The sequence below is a fragment of the Diadema setosum genome, chromosome 10 (assembly GCF_964275005.1).
Source record: "Diadema setosum chromosome 10, eeDiaSeto1, whole genome shotgun sequence".
Lineage (NCBI taxonomy): Eukaryota > Metazoa > Echinodermata > Echinoidea > Diadematoida > Diadematidae > Diadema > Diadema setosum.
This window is the reverse complement of record NC_092694.1, coordinates 31,000,658-31,021,256: the sequence shown is the minus strand read 5'-3', so window position 1 is coordinate 31,021,256 and position 20,599 is coordinate 31,000,658. Positions and strand designations below refer to the sequence as shown.

General features: G+C 37.8%; 1 protein-coding gene across 1 annotated transcript in view; it reads left to right on the top strand.

Moving 5' to 3' along the window:
* Positions 1 to 732: 732 nt before the first annotated feature.
* Positions 733 to 20,599, top strand: part of LOC140234308 (tyrosine-protein kinase Src42A-like) — a 73,999-nt gene continuing 54,132 nt past the window's right edge. The window contains exon 1 of the mRNA XM_072314370.1: positions 733 to 1,250. Coding sequence (XP_072170471.1) covers positions 826 to 1,250 — 425 coding nt within the window. The 5' untranslated portion in view covers positions 733 to 825. The remainder of the gene's footprint in view (positions 1,251 to 20,599) is intronic.

Genomic DNA, 20,599 nt, shown 5'->3' with positions numbered 1-20,599 from the left:
TGTTTTATTATTATTATTATTATTATTTTTTATCATTATTATTATTAGGGTAGGCCTAGGCCTCTACACATGTCAGAAACACTCAAAATTTCTGACCACTTGTTTCCTGTGTCAAGGTCCTAATGCCGGGTGACTGGAGTCAAACGACGAATCGTGATAATCAATGATGCGATCTGTGTAAGTGACTGGGAGAGGGGCTTTATAGACGCAGGGGGTTTGGGGGTTCCCCTGTATTGCGCAAAATTCACATCATAACTTTACAAAAACATTTTCAAAATATTTTGCCCATTGTCTGCATCTTGCACGACGAGTCGGTAAAAAGTTTCTCTGCAACTGCTCTATTCATTGTTTATAAGTTGCCATATAACATAACTGTACACAACTATATCCCTCCGCCTATTGTGTTTTACTTACACGTCAGCTGTGTTACCTAAATTTTCTCATAAATTGATGTCTATATTGAATAAAAGATATAATTTTAATATCTTAGGGTCTGTTGAGATAAACATCCCCTTCAATAACGGCTAATGGAATGACTTATTTATTTTGGCGTATGCATGGAAAGACTGTGTGCTTAGGCCAATTACCAATAGCGTACTGTATTTTTAGTGAGAGGGAACACCCATTGTGCATGCCTTTGAATGTACGTATTTGCTTGTACGTAAGTCAACGTTGTCGCTTGCCGAAACCATTCAATGATGAATTGTGATGCTGTTAGTAATCGGGTGATCATGATAACTGGACAAATGGATACATCGACGTGATTTATTGGTGAAGTTTCCATGATTTCTGGATTTTGAATTTTGGAATAGAGCAAACACCAAGATGGGAAATTGTCTCCGCGGATTAGGACTCGCAAAGAGCGAAAAACACTACACTCCATCGTCGACCGTGGCTGGTACTGGAGCGAACGATGTCGGAATGCAAGTCACTACCCCGGCCGTGGCTCCGGGGTCGCATATTGTGGTTGGTCCCACACACTCGTCGCACCAGCCGTACGTCGGCGGTGCATCTGCTATTGTTCCTTCTTCTGGCTCGAGCCGAAATGAACCGACAAATTTTAAGAGATATGTTGCCCTATTTGACTATGAAGCGAGAACACAAGACGATTTAGGGTTTAAAAAGGGAGAGGAGCTAGAAGTTCAAAACGATTCGGGAGACTGGTGGCTAGCTCGTTCGCGTCTGACCGGCAGAGAAGGTTATATTCCGTGCAACTACGTGGCCAAAGTGCAATCTTTAGAATCGGAACCGTAAGTATTGTCCTGATCCTACCTGGTATATCTACCACTACCATTAGGTTCCATACTGTCAACCAATTCATGTCATAAACTCACAGACACACGGCACACTGCACAGGACATTCTAGATCTACGTCCTGCAAGTTGCATGCGCAGTAATATGATGGATGTACAGTGTATCTCTTTGATTAATTTTGCATTGCCCATGGCCCCATGCGCCCAGTTGGTTGTATAAAACTTGTAATAATTTATAGGGTATCTAATCAATAAAAAGGGCCGGGGATGTTTATGAAATATGGTAAATGTAAGTCTACATAAAAATCATCAAGATGACTGTTTGCTGACCCGAGAACACCCAGAATCACCAAACATTTGTGAAACAAGTGGACATTTGAATGTGAACTACCACCTGTATTCACCTGTATTCACCTGTCTTGTCGGGCTTCTGGAAAGACAGTAGGCCCTAGTAGTCTTGTAATGCCCTCCCACTTTCAGCAATTTTCCACTGTATGTCAAACTTAAATGCCTCGTCTTTTATTGCATTAATGACTGCTACTAGTTAAGATGATTACTCTGCGGAGTATGTGAACTTGTTGTATTTCTTTGACAGGAAAACGTCTATTTCTGACTTGAATCTTTTGACTGTAGGCCCTAGTTGCTTCCACAGGCCACAGCTGACATTGGTAGCATGTTCCAGTGAGTTACTACCCTGTGAGTGAAGTTTTTTTTTTTCCTGATGTTCAGACGTGCATGTTAATCCTGGATCTTGAATTTGTGGCCCCGAAAATAAACTTTCTCATCTTTTGCTTTGAAAAGCTTGGAACAGTTGGTGTCAGTGAAGCCATTCATGATTTTGAAGACTTGGATCATGTCAGTATTGTCACCTCTGAGTCTTCTGTAGGCAAGAGTAGGAAGTTTCAATTTCTCTAGTGTTAATCTTTCAGCATATATGGCAGATTATGTAGGGGGGGGGGGTATTATTTTTTGCTCTTCTTTGAACTTTTTCTATGGTACTTAAATTGTATGTCACGCTTGAGTTGTGGGCTCCAAGCACAATTGCCATATTCAAGGTGGGGTCTCACTATTAAATGCTTTGATTGTGCTGTTATTTTGATTTATATTGTACTTTTATTTTGATTTATTGCCATATCATTCATGGGTGAACATTGAAATGAATACATGTGTAACTAGAAAACTATATAAACACATGAACTACAGTACCGGTATATATCTGTAATCTAGTCGACTACGAGACTTTACTTGTATTTTGGAGTGGTGGCGTTTCATGTCCGCTCCTGGAAGCTTCATCAGGCCGACTGATCTTTGGCAGCAATTGGTTGTTGACCCGTGACTGGATCTTTAAAAATATCACATTTCTTTGAAAATATCACTGTGGTCCGAGTTGAATATCGTCTACCAATGTAGTATCTTACAAGTATCATTGGGAACATGTTCCGTCGAGACTACTGTACATAAAGTCTGGCCTCATGGAATTCCCTGAGGAGAGTCTTAGAAGTCAGAAACCGATAAAAACTTCTCCTTACAGATGGATTTTTCTGTCCATCTGAATATGAATATAATTGTTTTGCACTTTGAATGTTTCCATAATAGTGCAAGTGTACATTGTATTGCACTCAGTACAACTCTACTATTACTAGGAATCTACATTGACCAAAAGATCCTTCCTTCTGCATCTTGTCGTCATGGATATGTTCTGCGTGGGCTATGTCTTGCTTCGCTGAATCCCCTCCCATACAGAGGAGGGCCATAAAAGTAAAAAAAAAATATTATATATAGATGATCAAAAACTCCTCCAAACAGACAGATTTTTCTGTCCAGAACCAACAGTGTCATGTACTGTAGCCATACACTTGTCTTTCAACCAATGCATGCAATTTAGTTAGTACATTAACATACAGTGTAGGCAGGGAATTGTACAGTTTTGACACATTGTAGTCCAAAGAGCAGGATAGCCTTATTTTGCAGGACTTTTCCCTATCTATTTATTCATTATTATTATTATTATTATTTTTTTTTTTTTTGGGGGGGGGGGGGGAGGGGTGGCAAATTTAGCCTGTTGAGGACAGACTGATATTGCTATTTCCCATCTACATACAATATGTTGTTTGTCTTTATACAATTTATCCTAATGATGTACAGTGTATCTTTACAAAATTTGTATCAATGTGCAAACCTATACATTGTAAAAATGCGCATTCAGACACACAAAAATATGCTATTGCCTATTTACACTAGTGTGTCGTGTTTTCATATGAGAACTTTCTAGTGTGATACAGCTGCAGGGGTAAGTTTTGATCAGTTGATTGGGATCGTATTCAACAAAGTCTGTCCCTGGCAAGTGATTCCTGCAGATATTGTGTACAATTGTAGGTCCTACGGTACATAATATATCATAAGCTCTTCAATTTTGGTGTCATACATGTCGTTAAAGGGCTGTGTTCAGTAGTTGGAAGGTTGAGTTTATTTTCTGTATAACAAGTGATTTGTGGGTGGCTGAAATTGTTTTCCTTGGAGCAATAATATTCATTCATTTATTAACGAAGATGTTTAAATTCTTCACTAAAGTGCTTTGTAAATGTACAAAATGCACTACAGTTTGTATGCTCTTTATATTTGGGCAATAAATATGTGTAAATTGATGTTTGATACATTGTAAGTATTCAGTAAAAGAAAGGATGACTTGTATGTTTTCTGCGTATTAAACATGCAATAGAATTTTGCAGGTGACTGTGAATAAAAGTATTCATTCAGCATTTACATTGTAGCATATTAAAGACAGTTGACCTCATCAAAACAACAGACCACCCAAGGGTGGAATCTGCACTGCCACAAGGACATTCCAACCCTGGACAGCTGTTTGACCAGGGTTTGTGGAGACCATCATGATCAGACCAGAGCAGAGATTCCAGAGCACCCTGAAGTGGACACTGATCATTTGGCCCCAAGCATATATCCGCTATTCAACACATCAAGCATTTTTAGATTATGATAGGACAATCGTTATGGCCCATAACATGCTGAAGAGCAAAGTATTTCAGCTTGAATAGGGTACCGGTACCGGAAATCATATTCAGTCATCTCTTTAGGACTTGCTTTCAGAACTTTGCTGTTTGACAGTGCTCGTTGGTGTACATAGTACAATGTATGAGATTCAAGGTGATTCTCAAGGAACTTGGCCAGGTGGTACTGTACCTGTGTGATGACATACATTTTGTACGTGATACCTGGGTATACTGAAATGATTGAGGTCGGAGAGTGCCCATCTCCTTTTGCTCCATACCAAATGATACAGAATACAGTAATTCCATGGAACTGCAACAGCTTATGAATGGAAGAAGTTAAAGGCATAATTTACCATTTGCAGATGAAACAGAAACCCAGCATTAGTGCTTCAAAATAGTTCTGATGTCAGTTGGGGCTAGAAACAACCAATGTAAAAATTTGAATCCGTATTATCGATGTTAAGTGTTGTTAAATACACAAAATGTGAACAATAGTCGAATAATAAAAATTTTTCCAGGCTAAACCGTCTACAGTTACGGTTTATTGGGAAAAACACTGATATCTTCTTAAATTTATTCTTTATTGTGAAAATTTATGGTAGGATGTTTTGTGATACAACAGAACTAGACAACTACAAATGTACATAAGCATCAAATGTGATATCTTGAACATTTTTGAAATCACTGCTCCCAAAGGTAAACAGGACCTTTAAAGTACTGCTGTAATACAACAGACATAACATGTACATACAACATGTAGACTTGCTAACCACTTCTTGCAGCAAGTGCCACAGCAGCAAACAGCAACAACTACAAGTTGTACTACTCTTGCCACTACTTGGGGTTACAGTTGATGAATTTTTATCGTGGAAAGAACAACTTAATAACATATACAATGTACTAAAATGTCTCGCAGTGTTGATGTAATATCCAAACTTCGTTTCTTCCTTCCCCAGTATACCCCAGTTGCTTTATACAATACAATTGTTATGCCTCATTTGATGTACATTATTGCAATATTGCTTGGGGACACACATTTAGGACTCATACACACAAGTTGTATGTTCTTCAAAAGAAAGTTGTCAGGTATTGTACATTAATAACAAATTCAAACTATGGATCACCTACAACGTAGTACTCCTAAAGTTGTTTTTGCAGCTACATATTTTTTGCTGTTTGATGAAATGGTTTCTCTTCAGTGCTTAATATTTATGTTTGAATGTCGATCTCCTCAAAAATACATTTTTGTCTGATGTGTTTGTGGAAAATTCTTCCATCCATAATACTCGCCAGAGTAACCTCATCCATCAGCCATATATGCAAGAACACAAACTACCTTAAATTCATTCAGAATAGTCTGTGTTAAAGAGTGGAATAAGTTGCCCAGTAATATAATTAATTCCACTACACTGTCTCGATTCAAAATTTTGTGTAAAGGACACCTTTTCGACAGATTGAAATTACTGTAGGTACATAATGCAGAAAATGAGATGAGGTAGCCATGTGTGAAGTGTGCATGCATACACATTGTAGTTGTGCGTGTATGTGAGTGTGTGTGTGTTGTGTTGTGTATGGAGGAGGTGGTATCATGCGTGTACTTATCTGCATGACACATGTATACATGTATAACATAAGTTATTTGTATATTTCTTGCTGTATCGTTGGTAGAAAACACCAGATTGATAGCTAGAACTTGTTATCAGGAGTATGGTAGTAAACATGACATGAAAAAAATACAAAAAAAGTACAAAAAATGGCGGTTGGGGTAGGGGTAAACGACAAGGAAAATTTAACCCTAAATATGGAAAAAAGGTTAGTATCATGTGGAAGATTAGGTTTTACACTAAAATTATCATTATAATCCATTTCCTTGACCCCTAAAACATGGGGTTAGACACCAAAACCATCACAATAGACAAAAAAAAAAAAATAGCCGAGTTATAGCCAAAAATGTCTTTTTGAAGCGGAAACGGCGGCCATCTTGGTAGTAGGCCTAGTGCCTACGTACTTACTTGGAAGAAGTTGCTTCGGAGACAGGATAAGTTCGAGATCACGGTTCGTTTCTCGTCATTCCATGACGATATCCATGTGGGTGAATATTTTCCAGCATATTTTCAGCGTATGCAGAGATGACTGATCTGTGATGTGCACATCGATCGCATGATCAAGCAGTACGGTGTACCGGTATGTGTTAGCTCCCCTTATGCGTGCAAAGTGGTGTATGGTGCGTGCTAATGCAAGGCCGGCCGCTGGCCTAGGGCAATGCATACGGGGACTACAGTGTGCGAGTATGACAGGCCTGGCCACTCGCTGGCTCGGGCGGTACAGCCGCCTATATACTGTACTAGTATCCATGGTCGGCGCGGCGCTATAGGTAAGGTACACGTATTTTGTACGCGCACGCTAGCGCTGTGCAAATTATGCCCCCCGCCGGAAGTGCCCTTGCTACGAAGTGCACTAAATCTTGACGAAAAAGCCACATCCGGGTACTTTTTACGTCATTGGCGATAGCGAGAATAGCTTGTCCGTGTGTAGTAGTGTAGGCTTATACGAGTATTCTAGTTTCTACCCTGAACAATTTGTCATTTACAGTAGTTACTGAAAAAGTACAAAATGCTTGTATGTACAGACATTAACAGTTAATTTCACTTTTATTGTCATCCTGTAATAGATTTTGTGATTTTCAGTATTATCACGAGTGTAAATCCTACAAAACATTTTCAATGAAAAAATAGAGAATTGGAAGGCGTGATTGACAGACAAACAAGGAAATGCCATTGGAATATCTGTACCATTATAATTATTATATTTTATTATTATTATTATTCTTTATTTTTTATTTTCTATTAATATTATTATTATTATTATTTTATTTTTTTTTTGGGGGGGGGGGGTGGGGGAGGAATGGTTACCTGGTAAGTCTTTATACAGTAAACAATGAGTAAGTTGTGGTTTATGATTGATTAAAAGTCCCTGTGTGCAAGCCATTTGTCTTCAAAGGCTTTACGTAGGATGATACCGATTGTTTAACTCCTGCTCCGTGTTGCCACCTGGTTTTAGCCACACTGTGTTTGTTGTTGATCTCCAACCAAGTCTCTCTTGTGGTCAGGATAGGAACAGAGATGTTGTATAATCCGTGGGTTAGCATCAACATCATTGACTGCCATGGAGGCGCTTTAATGCCAGGATTATAAAGATCTACACTGTAGACCGCATAGAATGATGCATGATGGAGGCTTTGTTGAGTACATAACCTGCATAGAGAGTGAGATATTAAAACAAGATACCAAAGCTACACAGAGAGGAGAGAGAGGGGAGAGAGATGGGTAGATGGACAGATAGACAGAAAGGAGAGAGTGATAGATAGATTCAAGATAAAAAGATAAACAGATCAGAGAGAGAGAGAGAGAAAGAGAGATACATGCAGGCAGATACAATGTATAGAGAGGAGAGAAATCAGTACATGTAGGTTCATAAATAACTACAGTGTAGATCAACAGACAGAAATAGTGGAGAAACAGTAGATAGTATATTTAAAGATATAGCTTGTAGATACAGTAGATCTTCAAAGAGTGTGTGTGACTGTGTACACCTGCAAGCTGAATCTTGGAAATCCAAACTGCACACTACAAATGTATAGCAAGATAGTAGGCCTACAGTATACAAATGGTTTATCAATGGGCTGCTCTTTAAATTTATTATAATCTAAATACATGGGCAATGACCTTTCCATACAATACACAAATAAACAAGACAAACAGACAATGAAATAGACAGGTTTCACCTAATTTTGGTTTACCCTCACCATTATCTTCCAGATTGTTTTGACAAACTTGTATGAAAAGAGATAGAATGGAAAACATAGTCAGAAAAATTTGTAAATTACATGGACGGAATGATGTATTTTATTTTATTTCTTGCAAGACAGTAGACCTACAAATCTCTCCCCCCCCCCCAAAAAAAAAAAAAAAAAAATGAGAGAAAATGTTACATGCTTGATGCATGACCTCAACTGAGACAAGAGAAAGTATTAGGGTTTGCATGCATCTAGGAAAACAGACTAGAGGTACAATGTACTGTTGCGTACATGATGACACCATGCATTGAGAAGGGGATATCTGTGTGAGGCCCAGCGATTGTTTCGAAGGTAAACATATATGTTGTATTATGATGGATTGCATCTCAAGGAAAGAGCTGTCACTCGCTGATATGGATACCTCTTTGTCTCTGCCGCTCTCCACTGATTATTTTCCCACTTTACATCAAGTTATCTGTGAATGCAATTCTACAAGACGCTACATCGATGAGATTTTCAGGTGTGCGCCATTCGGACAATCACAGTCAGCTGTGCAGGAAATGTGTCACATTTGTCGTCGCAGAGACATCATAGAAGTATAGGGTTATTTTTTTTTTCTTTGAATCAAAAGCAAGTGGATTATGGCATGTACTCATCTTAAAATTATGTTGAAATTTTTTTTCCAAGTTCAAGACTGATTTAATGTAATGCCACAGCTGTACACAGAAGTATAATTTCACTATATGGCTAGGTTAGAAAAGTTGACTAGGGTGAAAAAAAAGTTGTGAATCTGTAGAATTCAATTCTGTTAAAGGGATCGTATAGTTTTGGTTGAGACCTAATTTCAGGTTTCTAACATTTTTTGGTGAGATAATGAGAAACTTCTTTTGAAATACGAAAGAACATGTAACTTTATGAGGAATTCAATGTTTATTTGATGAAAATTGGTTTCGAAATGGCTGAGATACAGTGTATGTATCCAAAAAAGAGCAATTCTAATAAAGTGTGGCACCCACACTTTTTTACGATTGCTCTGTTTTGCTTTGTTTTTGGATGTTTCAGTCATTCCAAACCCGATTTTCATCAAATAAACTTTGAATTCCTCTGAAAATGGTATGCTCTGTACTATATCATAAGTGTTTTCTTGGTATCTCGTAAAAAGTTAAAAGCTCAATTCTCATCTCCACCAATACTGTACCATCCCTTTAAAGGAATCTTATTCTTTGGTCCAAATCTTTTCAATCTTGCAAACACATTCCACGAACTGTACTCGAGACATACCTGATTGGCACTATGCGTGGTTTATCTGACTGGTAGTGCCTTGCGTGGGTTGAAAGACGTATGCAGCGTAGAGAGCTGAAGTTCATGTTTGAGTGAATCAATTGATCCCAAACTATTCAATTATAACACCCCATTCCACGAACTGTACAAGATACTTGTATCGTCAGTATGCAGGCATACAATGTATTATGTACAAATGTAGGTTCATTTGACTGGCAATAGACTCAAGTGGGTTAAGAAGGCCCCTTCGACATCGTGAGCTGAAATTTACATTTGAGTGAATCAATGCCATTTAATGGTCGGCAATATATACTGGTAAACTTGTAGGATTGGGTTACCACAAACAAGAATGACTCATCAAGGGGGAGAAATACACAATAGAGCTTGCTGTGTGCCTTTATTGAATTGTGGTCAGTCATACAGATGTAAATCTGATCAAAATAAATGGGGATGAAGCCAAATGAACAGATCTATGCCTTGTAATTCTTTCCCCCCATTCTATCTTCAGGACACTGGCATTCATCCCATACATGTAGATGCAGAAAAAAGAAAGAAAGATTGATCTTTCAGAGAGCCATTTCTAAACAGATCAAGTCTTGTTGAATATTCAGAGCTCTGTAAGCAGATAACATGCAGGGAGGAGGGATGCAAGCTGGGTGCTAGAAATTATCTTTTGTGTATTTTCATTATCTCCCCATCACAAAGTTGTAATTGTATTTCCCCACAATTTTTGAGAAAAGTCAAAATGTTGGAGAAAAGTCAAAATTATGACAAACATGTCCCATTTTCCTCTCTCTCTTCTGAGAAAAGCCACCTTACAGTACAAAGGTAATACAAGTGTTAAATGTTGAAAATTGTGGAAGTGCGGAAATGCTTTGAGAACTCAACTGATTCTTCAGTGAGAATGGAACAATTTGATTGTGTATTAAACATAATGTATAGAGTTAAGATTGATTTACCGAGAAAAGGGATAAGGTTCCAAACAATTTCATCAGCTATACAAATATAGAGTACATTTGTAGATCAGAACTACATTGTATAAGGTGGTAGAAGACAGGATATTTTTTCCCAGGTTTATGCTTGTTCTTATAGTGTGCACAATTTGCTTTTCTGCAATAGTTGAAACTTAAAAAAACCTCCAACAATGGGAACCTGAATATGCAAGTCATGATACCATTGGAGAATTTGTAAAATGTGAATATCAGGGAGAAAGCTGTATTCTAGATTTGCTGGGGAAGGTGTACCCTAAGTCAGGCAATTCTTATAAAGTAGCACCCCTTCCACCCCCCCCCCCCCAAATAAAAAGAAGAGGGAGGAAAAAAAAATGATTGTGACGTTGAGTCAAAATGGAGCCCACCGAACTTGCATTGTTGCTGCTTTGTGATCACTGCGTTTTTATTCAACAGCTCGGGGCAGAGCACTGTTTACATGAGGGCCCACACTCATGCTAAAACTTGTGCCATACTCTAAAACATTGTATGTGGAGGGAGAGTTGTACATATGTTCAACAAGGAACCGGGGGGGGGGGGGGGGGGGGGGGGAATCTCAGTCTCCAACTCTTCTTTGTTTATATGCCATTCATTGTATTGTGTTTGTTAAACTTAAAGGACAAGTTCACCTTCATAAACATAAGGATTTCAAGAGAGAATGCAGCAATATTAGTAGAACACATCAGTGAAAGTTTGAGGAAAATTGGACAATCCCTTCAAAAGTTATGAATTTTGGAAGTTTCAGTTCCGCGATCGCTAGATGTGTAGACTACTACAATGTGTACAACAAAGAAACTATAAGGAAAATTCATCATATTTTCCCTTTTCTCGCATAACAGAAGAGCACATGACTTGCCTCTTTTAGAAGGTGGGGGAGTAATATTACCCTTAACATATTTCAGTTACAAGTTGAGGGAATTTGTACTTTAAAAAAAAGATTAGATTTTGTGGAATTCTCTTTATATTTTCCTTATATCATTGCACACATGTGACATCATCAACTGCAGTAGTCTTCTCATCCAGCAGTGACTGCACAGAAATTTTAAAAATTTATAACTTTTGAACAGATTGTCCAATTCTCCTCAAACCTTCACTGATGTGTTCCACTTATATTGCTGCATTATCTCAATCCACATGTATATGAAGGTGAACTTGTCCTTTAAGAAAATGTAAATCAAAATCTCTCTCACAATCTGCATAACTCTAGCCTTTTCAGATACAAGTAGTTTGTTGTTCTGACGCAGATGTTGATGAATGCTTCTGTAGTAATAGATTTTGTAAAGATTCCTTGATGCAGTGGTATTAATTCATATACATGTATCATGTAAATGTAACCACTTCCCCCCCCCCCAAAAAAAAAAAAAAAAAAAAGAGAAGAAAAAAATCACACACAAAAAAAGAGACAGAGAGAAAAAAAGAGAAAGCCAAGTCTTAAAGGCCAATGTCAATCCTCTCGCCTCATTTTGGACCTCATCATGTACAGTAGTGTCTGTGTCATGATTACTCAGTTAATAGCTTGGTACAGTGTAGGCCTACTCGAAGGTGAAAGAAACTAGCTAAGGAAACCCTACTGTATGTGAAGTTGCTGTGACCTTGGTCTCCTTCACAAGCCAGGGTTATGCGTAGCTCAGTAGCTAAAGGGAAGGTTCATCCCAGGTTTAAGTTAAATTTTGTACAAGGATTGTGCTCTACTGAACAGAATGGTGAAAGTTTAATTGCACTCAGTTCTCCCCTCCCTAGAAAAATTGGATCTCTCCAGTTTCTCTATTTTTCCACAAAACACTGTTTTTCCCCCTCATGTAAAACATTGTAGAACCTACCACAGATTTGATATTGAGGGCTATGATGCTTTCACCTCACATATCTCTTTTGTGTGTGTGTGTGTGTGTGTGTGTGTGTGTAATTATCTTTTAACAATCATTTCAGCAATAAGTTTTTGTCAATTAAGCAAGAAGTAGGGCCTACGTGACAGACCCCCATCACTAGGAAAATTATCGTAACTAGTACATAATTTGATGTGAAAAATACAGGTTTTCTTTCTAAATTCACTTTAAGAAGGATGATACTATTTAAAGTGAAGAGTTTTAGTAGAGTTCAAGCCAAATGGAGAATTTTGACCCAATGGGATCACTGCACATCTAATATTCTTGGTATAATATCAGGTGTTGTGTATCTCTGTTTGTGAAAGCATACAAAAGTAGAAATTTTACAATTCCATATTGTCATGTTTCAGTGAAACTTCTAATGCTGAAGTTTATGCATCTACATGTACATGTACAAATGTATGTTTATCAAAGTCATCTTTAATCCAACATTTGAGGAGAGTTTTACATCAATTCTAGCTACAGTTGTATGACACAGTAACCAACAGCACAAGTGTCTGGCATAATTGCATTGAATAAGGGATTTTATGTTTCATTCTGTTTTTGTTTACTAGTCAGAATTCAGTGAATCTATTCTTGGAATGCCATATTGTCTCAAGAGTTGAAGTGTTTGTATGATGGCATTGAGTGTTTAGTACAAAGTGTAGGTGTAAATGGAATCCTAATGCAGTTTGTGCAATGCCTGCCTGTGCTGCTGGTGTGACTGCTTTCTCTGAATGATATGAAAAGCCTTTTTTTTTCATATTTATTTATCTATTTTCTTTATGGTTGAATTGTGACTCACTGATTTCTGTTGAGTTAAATCCCCACTGTATACAATGGTTCCAGCAATACACATAGGGACAATGGGATGACCTTGGCGATGATTGAAGATAAAAATAACAAGAGAGCTAGAGAAAGAGAGGGAGAGAGAAAGGGGTAGCAAGATAGAAAATAAAGAGGAACCTACAGTAAATGTAGTTGGTACCTATTAAGTAATAGTAAGGGAGGGGAGAGGGAAAGAGAAAAAGTAAGGGTTTGAAAGTATAGAGTCACAAGTGTATGTGACCCGCTACAACAAAAGGATACTCGCTGACGGGTGAGCCGAGAAAGTCAAGTTTGAAGTCAGATCACCAAAATCTGTCAAAACATTCGGATTTCTATTTTTGACATTATACAAAATAATTTTGTAGTCTAATGTATCTTCTATCATCTGCCGAAATTTCGAAGCTAAATGATCAAAGAAAAGGCAAGAAAATAGTGTTTTTCTGGGCCATGATTTTCTGACTTTCAGTGGAACAGAAACGTGTCCGAAGATTTGGATTTAGCGCCGCAGCTAGACTCCGCCCCTAGCAACGGGGGAGTGATCTCATTGGTCAGTGCATGTCATCCTGGTTACTGATTGGTTGTGCATAGACCGCTGGCGCTAAGCTTGAATGAACATTGCGGAGGTCGCTAGGAGCATGCCTTCTATTGTCAAGTGGTGAAAACTGTCTCGCCTCCCCTTGATCATGTTAGCGTCGGAAAGAAAACTTTCAAGGCGTTTTTCTCAAAACTCTGATTAGGTGATACGCTATCAGCGTATCACCTATTGTGATTGTCAAAATCTCTCTTTATTTTTTTTTATTCTTCTTTCTTTCTGGACAATTTTGTGTCGTCAATATCTCAAGAATGACATTACGAAATAACATGACATTTTCAGTCAACATGTCTCATGACAAAATCTAGCCACAATAAGGTTTTCATGACAGTTACATATCTATGACGTCATCTAGGCGCCATTTTGTGATTTTCGGACCTTGTCACATGATCGATCGTAACTTCATAACTAGATGTCATTTCTGTATCATTTTCGGTGGACATGAAGTTCAGGTCACGCTCTATCTTACTTTTTAACGCTAGTTACACAGGTCATCATTACGCGCGCGTAAGCGCGCGTCAAAATTTTAAAAGGCTCAAGACGACTTCCCAATGGGAAATCTCAAAGTTTCAGACAATTTTAAGCGTTTCAAACATTTTCTCGCGTGCGCGTCCGTCCGCGCAATTTCGCGCGCAGAGCCCGTAAGCAACATGAAAATGCAATTTTTTTGACTGATTTGGATTCCTGATACTTTGAGTAATAATATCCATTGATTACCGATCGATTACGACCTATAACAAAGGAATGCACTGGCGTCAAAGTTGAAATTCCGCGTGCGCGTCTCTCTGCAAATATAGTGAAAAAACATGTCTTTGTTTATTTCGCCATAGCTCTTTAAATCGTCCGTTGACCCTATATTTCTATTGCATATTACAAAAGTATATGAATTGTAAGTAACATTCCAAGTATCAGTATTGCCAGGAATACGCGATGACGTCATCATATCGTCATTTTAAATCAAAAAAGTGGAATTGATTTTTTTGTGGTACTGTTTCTGACATTCACTCTGTTGTGTAAGCTCAATATTACCCCAAATTCAGATATGTTGCACTTTGAACATTTGCCTTTCAAGGCCATGTGATGGTTTTGAAATATGATGACGTCATCATACTAGAAATTGTGATTAAAGGTAAAGACTCAAAATCAGACAAGTTTACGTGTTATGTCTATGGGAGGTGATTTTTTTTTAAACCATGCATTGACTTGACAACGTTTAAGCACCTTTACCTCATCTGATTTTACTCCATTTCCTCTGAAACATAAATATGTTGTAGCTGAGACAACAAGCTTTAGTAATCATGCATTTTATGTTTTCAAATCTCCTCATCAGGTTGACAATTTTGCAATTTAAAACTGAAAATGAGAATGCAATCTGTACGGAACGATTCCCAATTTTTCTTTGCAACTGTATATTGATCGAATCCACGCTGCCACTTGTGGGAAGTTGAATAGCGCCATCACAAGTCAACACTGTCACGATAGTATTTAGATTTAAGTTTCGCACTCGATCTTCAGGACAGCCAGGTGGCATAATCGGTTAGCGCGCTGGTTGTTCATAACGCCATACCGGAAGGCGAGAGGTTCGACTCCCGCAGGACTTTTATCCGTTCTTTCTTTTTTTTCTCTTTTTTTTTCGGCAGTTCAGCTTTACTCCGATGTCATTTATCGTATTACTTTATCAAGTGTACGTAACCCGTGAACACGGCTGCTCTATTTCCCTTGTTTTGTATTGGAGTTTGGAGATTGGGTTTGCTTCATTAATTTTGTCACACTTAATGTTGTAAATTGCCCCTTGTTACAGTGTCCCGCTTGCCACCTTTCGTTTGCTCTTTCCTTTTCTCTTCATTGGTTATTGTTATACTGTAACAGGATAGGTAGGAACATGTATGTTTAAATAACTTGCAGGAATGGGAGCTGAATTGATTAACTCTAGTCCAGGTGTATGGCGTCTCGCTCATCTCTTTGAAATTCCAGGTTGTTATTGTTTGACCCAATAACGAAGTTGTAGACAGGTTATATGTTGTTATAGAGGTATCTTGTGCCACATGAATGGAAAGCATCACTGTTTAGTAGTAGTAATGAACTTTTTCATGTTGTATATGGTATAAATATTTAAGATAAATATATATATATATATATATATATATATATATATATATATAAATAAAAAAAGATTAAAGATGAATTTCACATCCAATCTTCGGTACAGCCGTGTGGCTTTATAGTCACTTAGCGCGCTGCATGGTCATTATGCACTACCTTAGGACGAGATGTTCGAGACCCGCAGGACGCTATCATTTTTTTCTCTCTCTTTCTTTGTGTTTCTTTTGGCAGTTCAGCTTTATTCCGATCGATGTCATTTATCGTATTATCTTATCAATTATACTACCCCACGACACACAGTCGCTCAAGTTCCTCTTTTTTTTTGTCGGAGGCTCTAGGTTGGATTTGCTTCATTTATCATACGTATTGTTTAAATTGCCCTTGGTACAGTGCCCCGCTTGCCACCTTTCCTTTTCCCTTTCCTTTTCTCTACGTTTGTTCCTGTTATATTGTCACAAGACAGGTCGGAAAATAATTTGCATAACTCAACTGGAGCAGGAATGGCAACTGAATGAATTAACTCTAGGCCAGGTGTATGGCGTCTCGCTCATCTCTTTGAAATTCCAGGATGTTATTGTTTGACGCAATAACGGAGTTGTAGACAGGTTTTATGTTGCTATAGAGGTATCTTGTGCCACACGAGTAGAAGGCATCACTGTTCAGTAGTAGTAATGAACTTTTTCATGTCCCTCCATGTCAATTATAGTGTGGTTTAAAGGGGTTGTGTGTCTATCTGCCAAAGAAAAGGAATAACTTATTTTCGTCATGGCTGTTTCTCTATACGTAGCCGTAGGTAATGAGTGTTGTTGGTATCTGAGCAGTGAAGAACAGAGCATCAGGCTAAAATCCCCCTTAGTTATACGCGCTAAGCGTTCAATTTGATATATCTTTCTTTATGAAGTCAATCCCTGCTAATGGAGTTACAGAATTATGTTATGACACGTTTCACTGAAAGTTTGTAAAGCAAAGTTTATGGACAAGGCAAGCAATTGTACATGAATATACCTACCATTGATTTCAGAGGGAAATTATGGTATGCATAAATGTACGGGTATCATTGCTTTGGAATTGCTGAGACAATATGCTTGGCACGAGGGCTTCCACTTCTAATAACTGATCCCTTTGAAGATGTGTCGGTCACGGGTGATCGTCATGATTCATCTTTCACGTAGAAGCTTGCGTTCCACACTCTTGGTTCAAGAAGACTTACCATCATACTTCAAATTGTTATTAAAGGTAAAGACTCAAAATCAGACAAGTTTACGTGTTATCTCTATGGGAGGTGATTTTTTTTTTTTATGTGCATTAACTTGACAACGTTTAAGCACCTTTATCTCAGATGATTTTGCTCCATTTCCTCTGTAACTTAAGTGTGTGGTAACTGAGACAATAAGCTGCAGTAATCATGCATGTTATTCTTTGAAATCTCCTTATTAGTTTGACAATTTTGCAGTTTAAAACTGAAAATGAGAATGGAATGTGGACAAAACGATTCCTGATTCATCTTTCACATACATAAGTTTACGTTCCTCTTTTTTTTTCTCGTCGAGACGTATGGCCGAGTGGTTAAAGGCGACGTCTCAGAGACGTGAGGTTGCACACGTGCGGGTTCGAACCCCACAAGATCACGAAACAAATTACTTAGCTATTTTACTTTTTTTTTCTTCAATTTTGTATTACATATATCGTCCATGTAGAAATCACATTCGTATATAAACGCACCTATACACACACACAGACACACACACACACCATATCCCTCTTTTTTGTGTTGGAGACCATATTGCTTCGACTGCTGCAAAATTTTGCAGGCTGACTTTGTCAAACTGATCATAATATGTAATGACGACGACGAAGGTGTTGTACTTTGAACAATTGTCTTTCAAGACCACATCATTGTTTTGTACTTTGATGACGTCATCACATTGAAAATTGTGATTAAAGGCAAGGTATCAAAACCAGCCGATTATAGGTTTTATGTTTACGGCACGTATTTTTCCCAAGTTGCCAGAAATGGCATAGCGACATCAGTAGTTACAAGGCCGCATTTCCGTCTAGCAATGCAATACATGTTCACGCGGCCACGTTGGTTGAGTGGGCATTGACTTTTCTCCCTGTAATATCTATACATTTCTTTTTTGCCTTACCATTTCCGTGGATGTCCCGTGGCCGAGAGGTTAGGGAAACGGTTTTGCATGCAAACTCAATTATAACTTCAAGGTGTCTATATCACATTCTTTTCTTTGTCGATCACAGATGACCGACATCTGATAACCCCAAGCGTATCACCTAACTCGTCAGTCTGACGAGTTTCATATCTCGTTTCTTCTACCACTTGACATGCGCTAATAAAATCATGGATATCTCCACAGCTGAGTACTTTTATGAGTTGTGTTAATGAAATTAAAGTAGAAGAGTAAGGGAATAATGTAATGTTATTTTCAGAAAATTGTCTTCCCCCGACTTTCGGATCTTTTGTTGTAGCGGGTCACATATTACATAGTCATCCTCGCGTACATTGTTAGTAGTTGAAAACGGCTTTAGAATGTAATTTGAATTTAATTTGACAATTAATTTTGAATGATTTTTTTTAGATTATAAAACTGAACTGTGGTCATGAAAAGAATTGATCTGAGCTAGAATTAGTTTTCTCTCTTTCATTGCACGAGCACTAACAACATTGAATATGTTTCATACATTTTCATTCTCAACATTTTTACTTTCATGATGACTTGATGCAACTCCTGTTGAAATTGTCTGTCTTTATTTTTCACAAAATTAAAACTTGTAGAGAACATGGGTGTGGCCTTTTGGGTACAACTCTGTCCAGCTTGTTACAAACGAATTTTTTATTTTTTATTTTTTTATTTTTTTTAACAGATGGAGGAAAAAGTAAACCACTCTCTTTCCTTGAATCAAGACTGCCATGAATTACTCTCTAAAATAACGCTTGTCACGCACTGTCAGATAGGGCCTTTCAAAATTAATCTTCATGTGTTCCGGTATATGAGCATGGTGATTGTCAGGTGTACTTTCACAACTTCTGTTGTCTATTGGTCTGCTTTCTTCCTCAGAAGAAACAATTTTAATTTTTCTTTAAACCTCAATTCTACATTTAGTGGAAGGGGTGGGGGGGGGGGGGAGGGATTGGGGTGGTGCATATTGTGTAATATCCTCAGTTGTTGAGAGCATTTTTCTGTCACCTTTTTCTGCACTTTATTCGCTAATTAGGCATATGTGCAGTACATTGTATCAGTCTACTTTCATTCCAGCCTTTCAGAATGGGCGTTCCTGATACTGTCAGTGAACCAAGATTGTAAATCTCTCTAATCGCTCATCACCATGGTGATCCGTAGGAACCGTTGTTACGCCCGAGTGGGTCATCTGACTTGGCGTGAAAGTCAAATTTTTAGAGGAGTAATATTCCATGCCAATGGAACAGACTAGCATTAGCAACTTCAATAAAACTTATTGCCTTTTTACTTGTTGAGGACGGGCTGATTTTATTACAGTACAGCCCGAGTTTACTTGGGACTTGTCTTCAACGAATTAATACCACATAAAGGATTGATCATGTTCTATTTAGTAGAATATTTTGTAGAGCTATGTGTCTGGACATAACAAAATTGAATTTGAATTGAAATGAAATTGTGCTGAATAAGTTATCCAGTACAATGTAAATGTTTGAAAGAACATAATGAAAGTCATCTAGGGTTAGTGTGATTTTTTTTTTTGGACACTTTTTTTTTTTGACAAAAAAAAATTGTTATGTCTTGTAATTTTTCCTTTTTCAAAATTTGATCTCAAGGCAAATTGTCTTAACTTGTGTGCATTTATGATAAATGTCTTCCTTTCTTTAATTAAATAAGAAAAGTGAGTTATCTTAATTTTTTTTTTTTTTTTTGGGCATATTTCCACATTCTACACTGTTTATCCTTAGACAAACAGTGATAACTTAACCAGTTCCATACGTAATTATAAAATCCCCATAGATTTAATACACAGGCCACCAGGTTCCCGTAGGGAACGGGTTAATCAAGCATTTAGATCGGAATAGCGTTTGAAAACATGGCATGACCTTCAGAGGTTGTGCTGGTTATGGGAGACTCTAAACAGGGTACTGTTAAACCAAAACATTTTTTTCATGCATTCAAGAGATGAAACTTTCGTGAATTTTGCAAGGAGCCATGATTCATGGAAGTAAAATGCACACAAAAATTTTTGTCTACACAATGCATTGAATGCAAGTGCCGATTTGCAAAAGTATCATGCTGCAGAAAAGGCCCTTGGCTCCAATTTGCAAACATTTCATCCAGCGAATGTTTCTGGTTTTATAGTCAAAGATGAGAAGCTCTTTGTGGTTCAGTGGATAGGACCACTGACTCTCAATCGAGGGGTCATCAGTTCAAGTCCTTAGTCAGTGATGATTGTGTCCCAAGGCAAGGCAATCCATCCTCATTGCCTCGTGCTATGGAGGGGACATAAAAGCCAACGATCTCATGTCTGCTTGATCAGTAGCATTTCATGTTCTTCCTGTACTTATGACAAATGAGCGCTGACTTTTATAGTTTGCTAATGATAAATTTTTTCATAATTCTAAAAAAAAAAAAATATTGTCAAGTTTGTTTGCTGATTATCTTGTGCTCTAGCCTTTGAACCTGACATCTACATTGTACGCTGTGTGTACATTTCTTTGACTGTTACAGTATCTCTTGTAAGGACATGCCACTGTGTGCTCTTAAAGGGACTGTACAGTACTGGTTGAGGTGGGGATTCATGTTTTGAACATTCCTAAGTGAGATAATGAAAAGCCTCTTATGAAGTATGAAAGAGCATGTAATTTTAAGAAGGATGCAACGTTTATTTGATGAAAATTAGTTTTCAAAT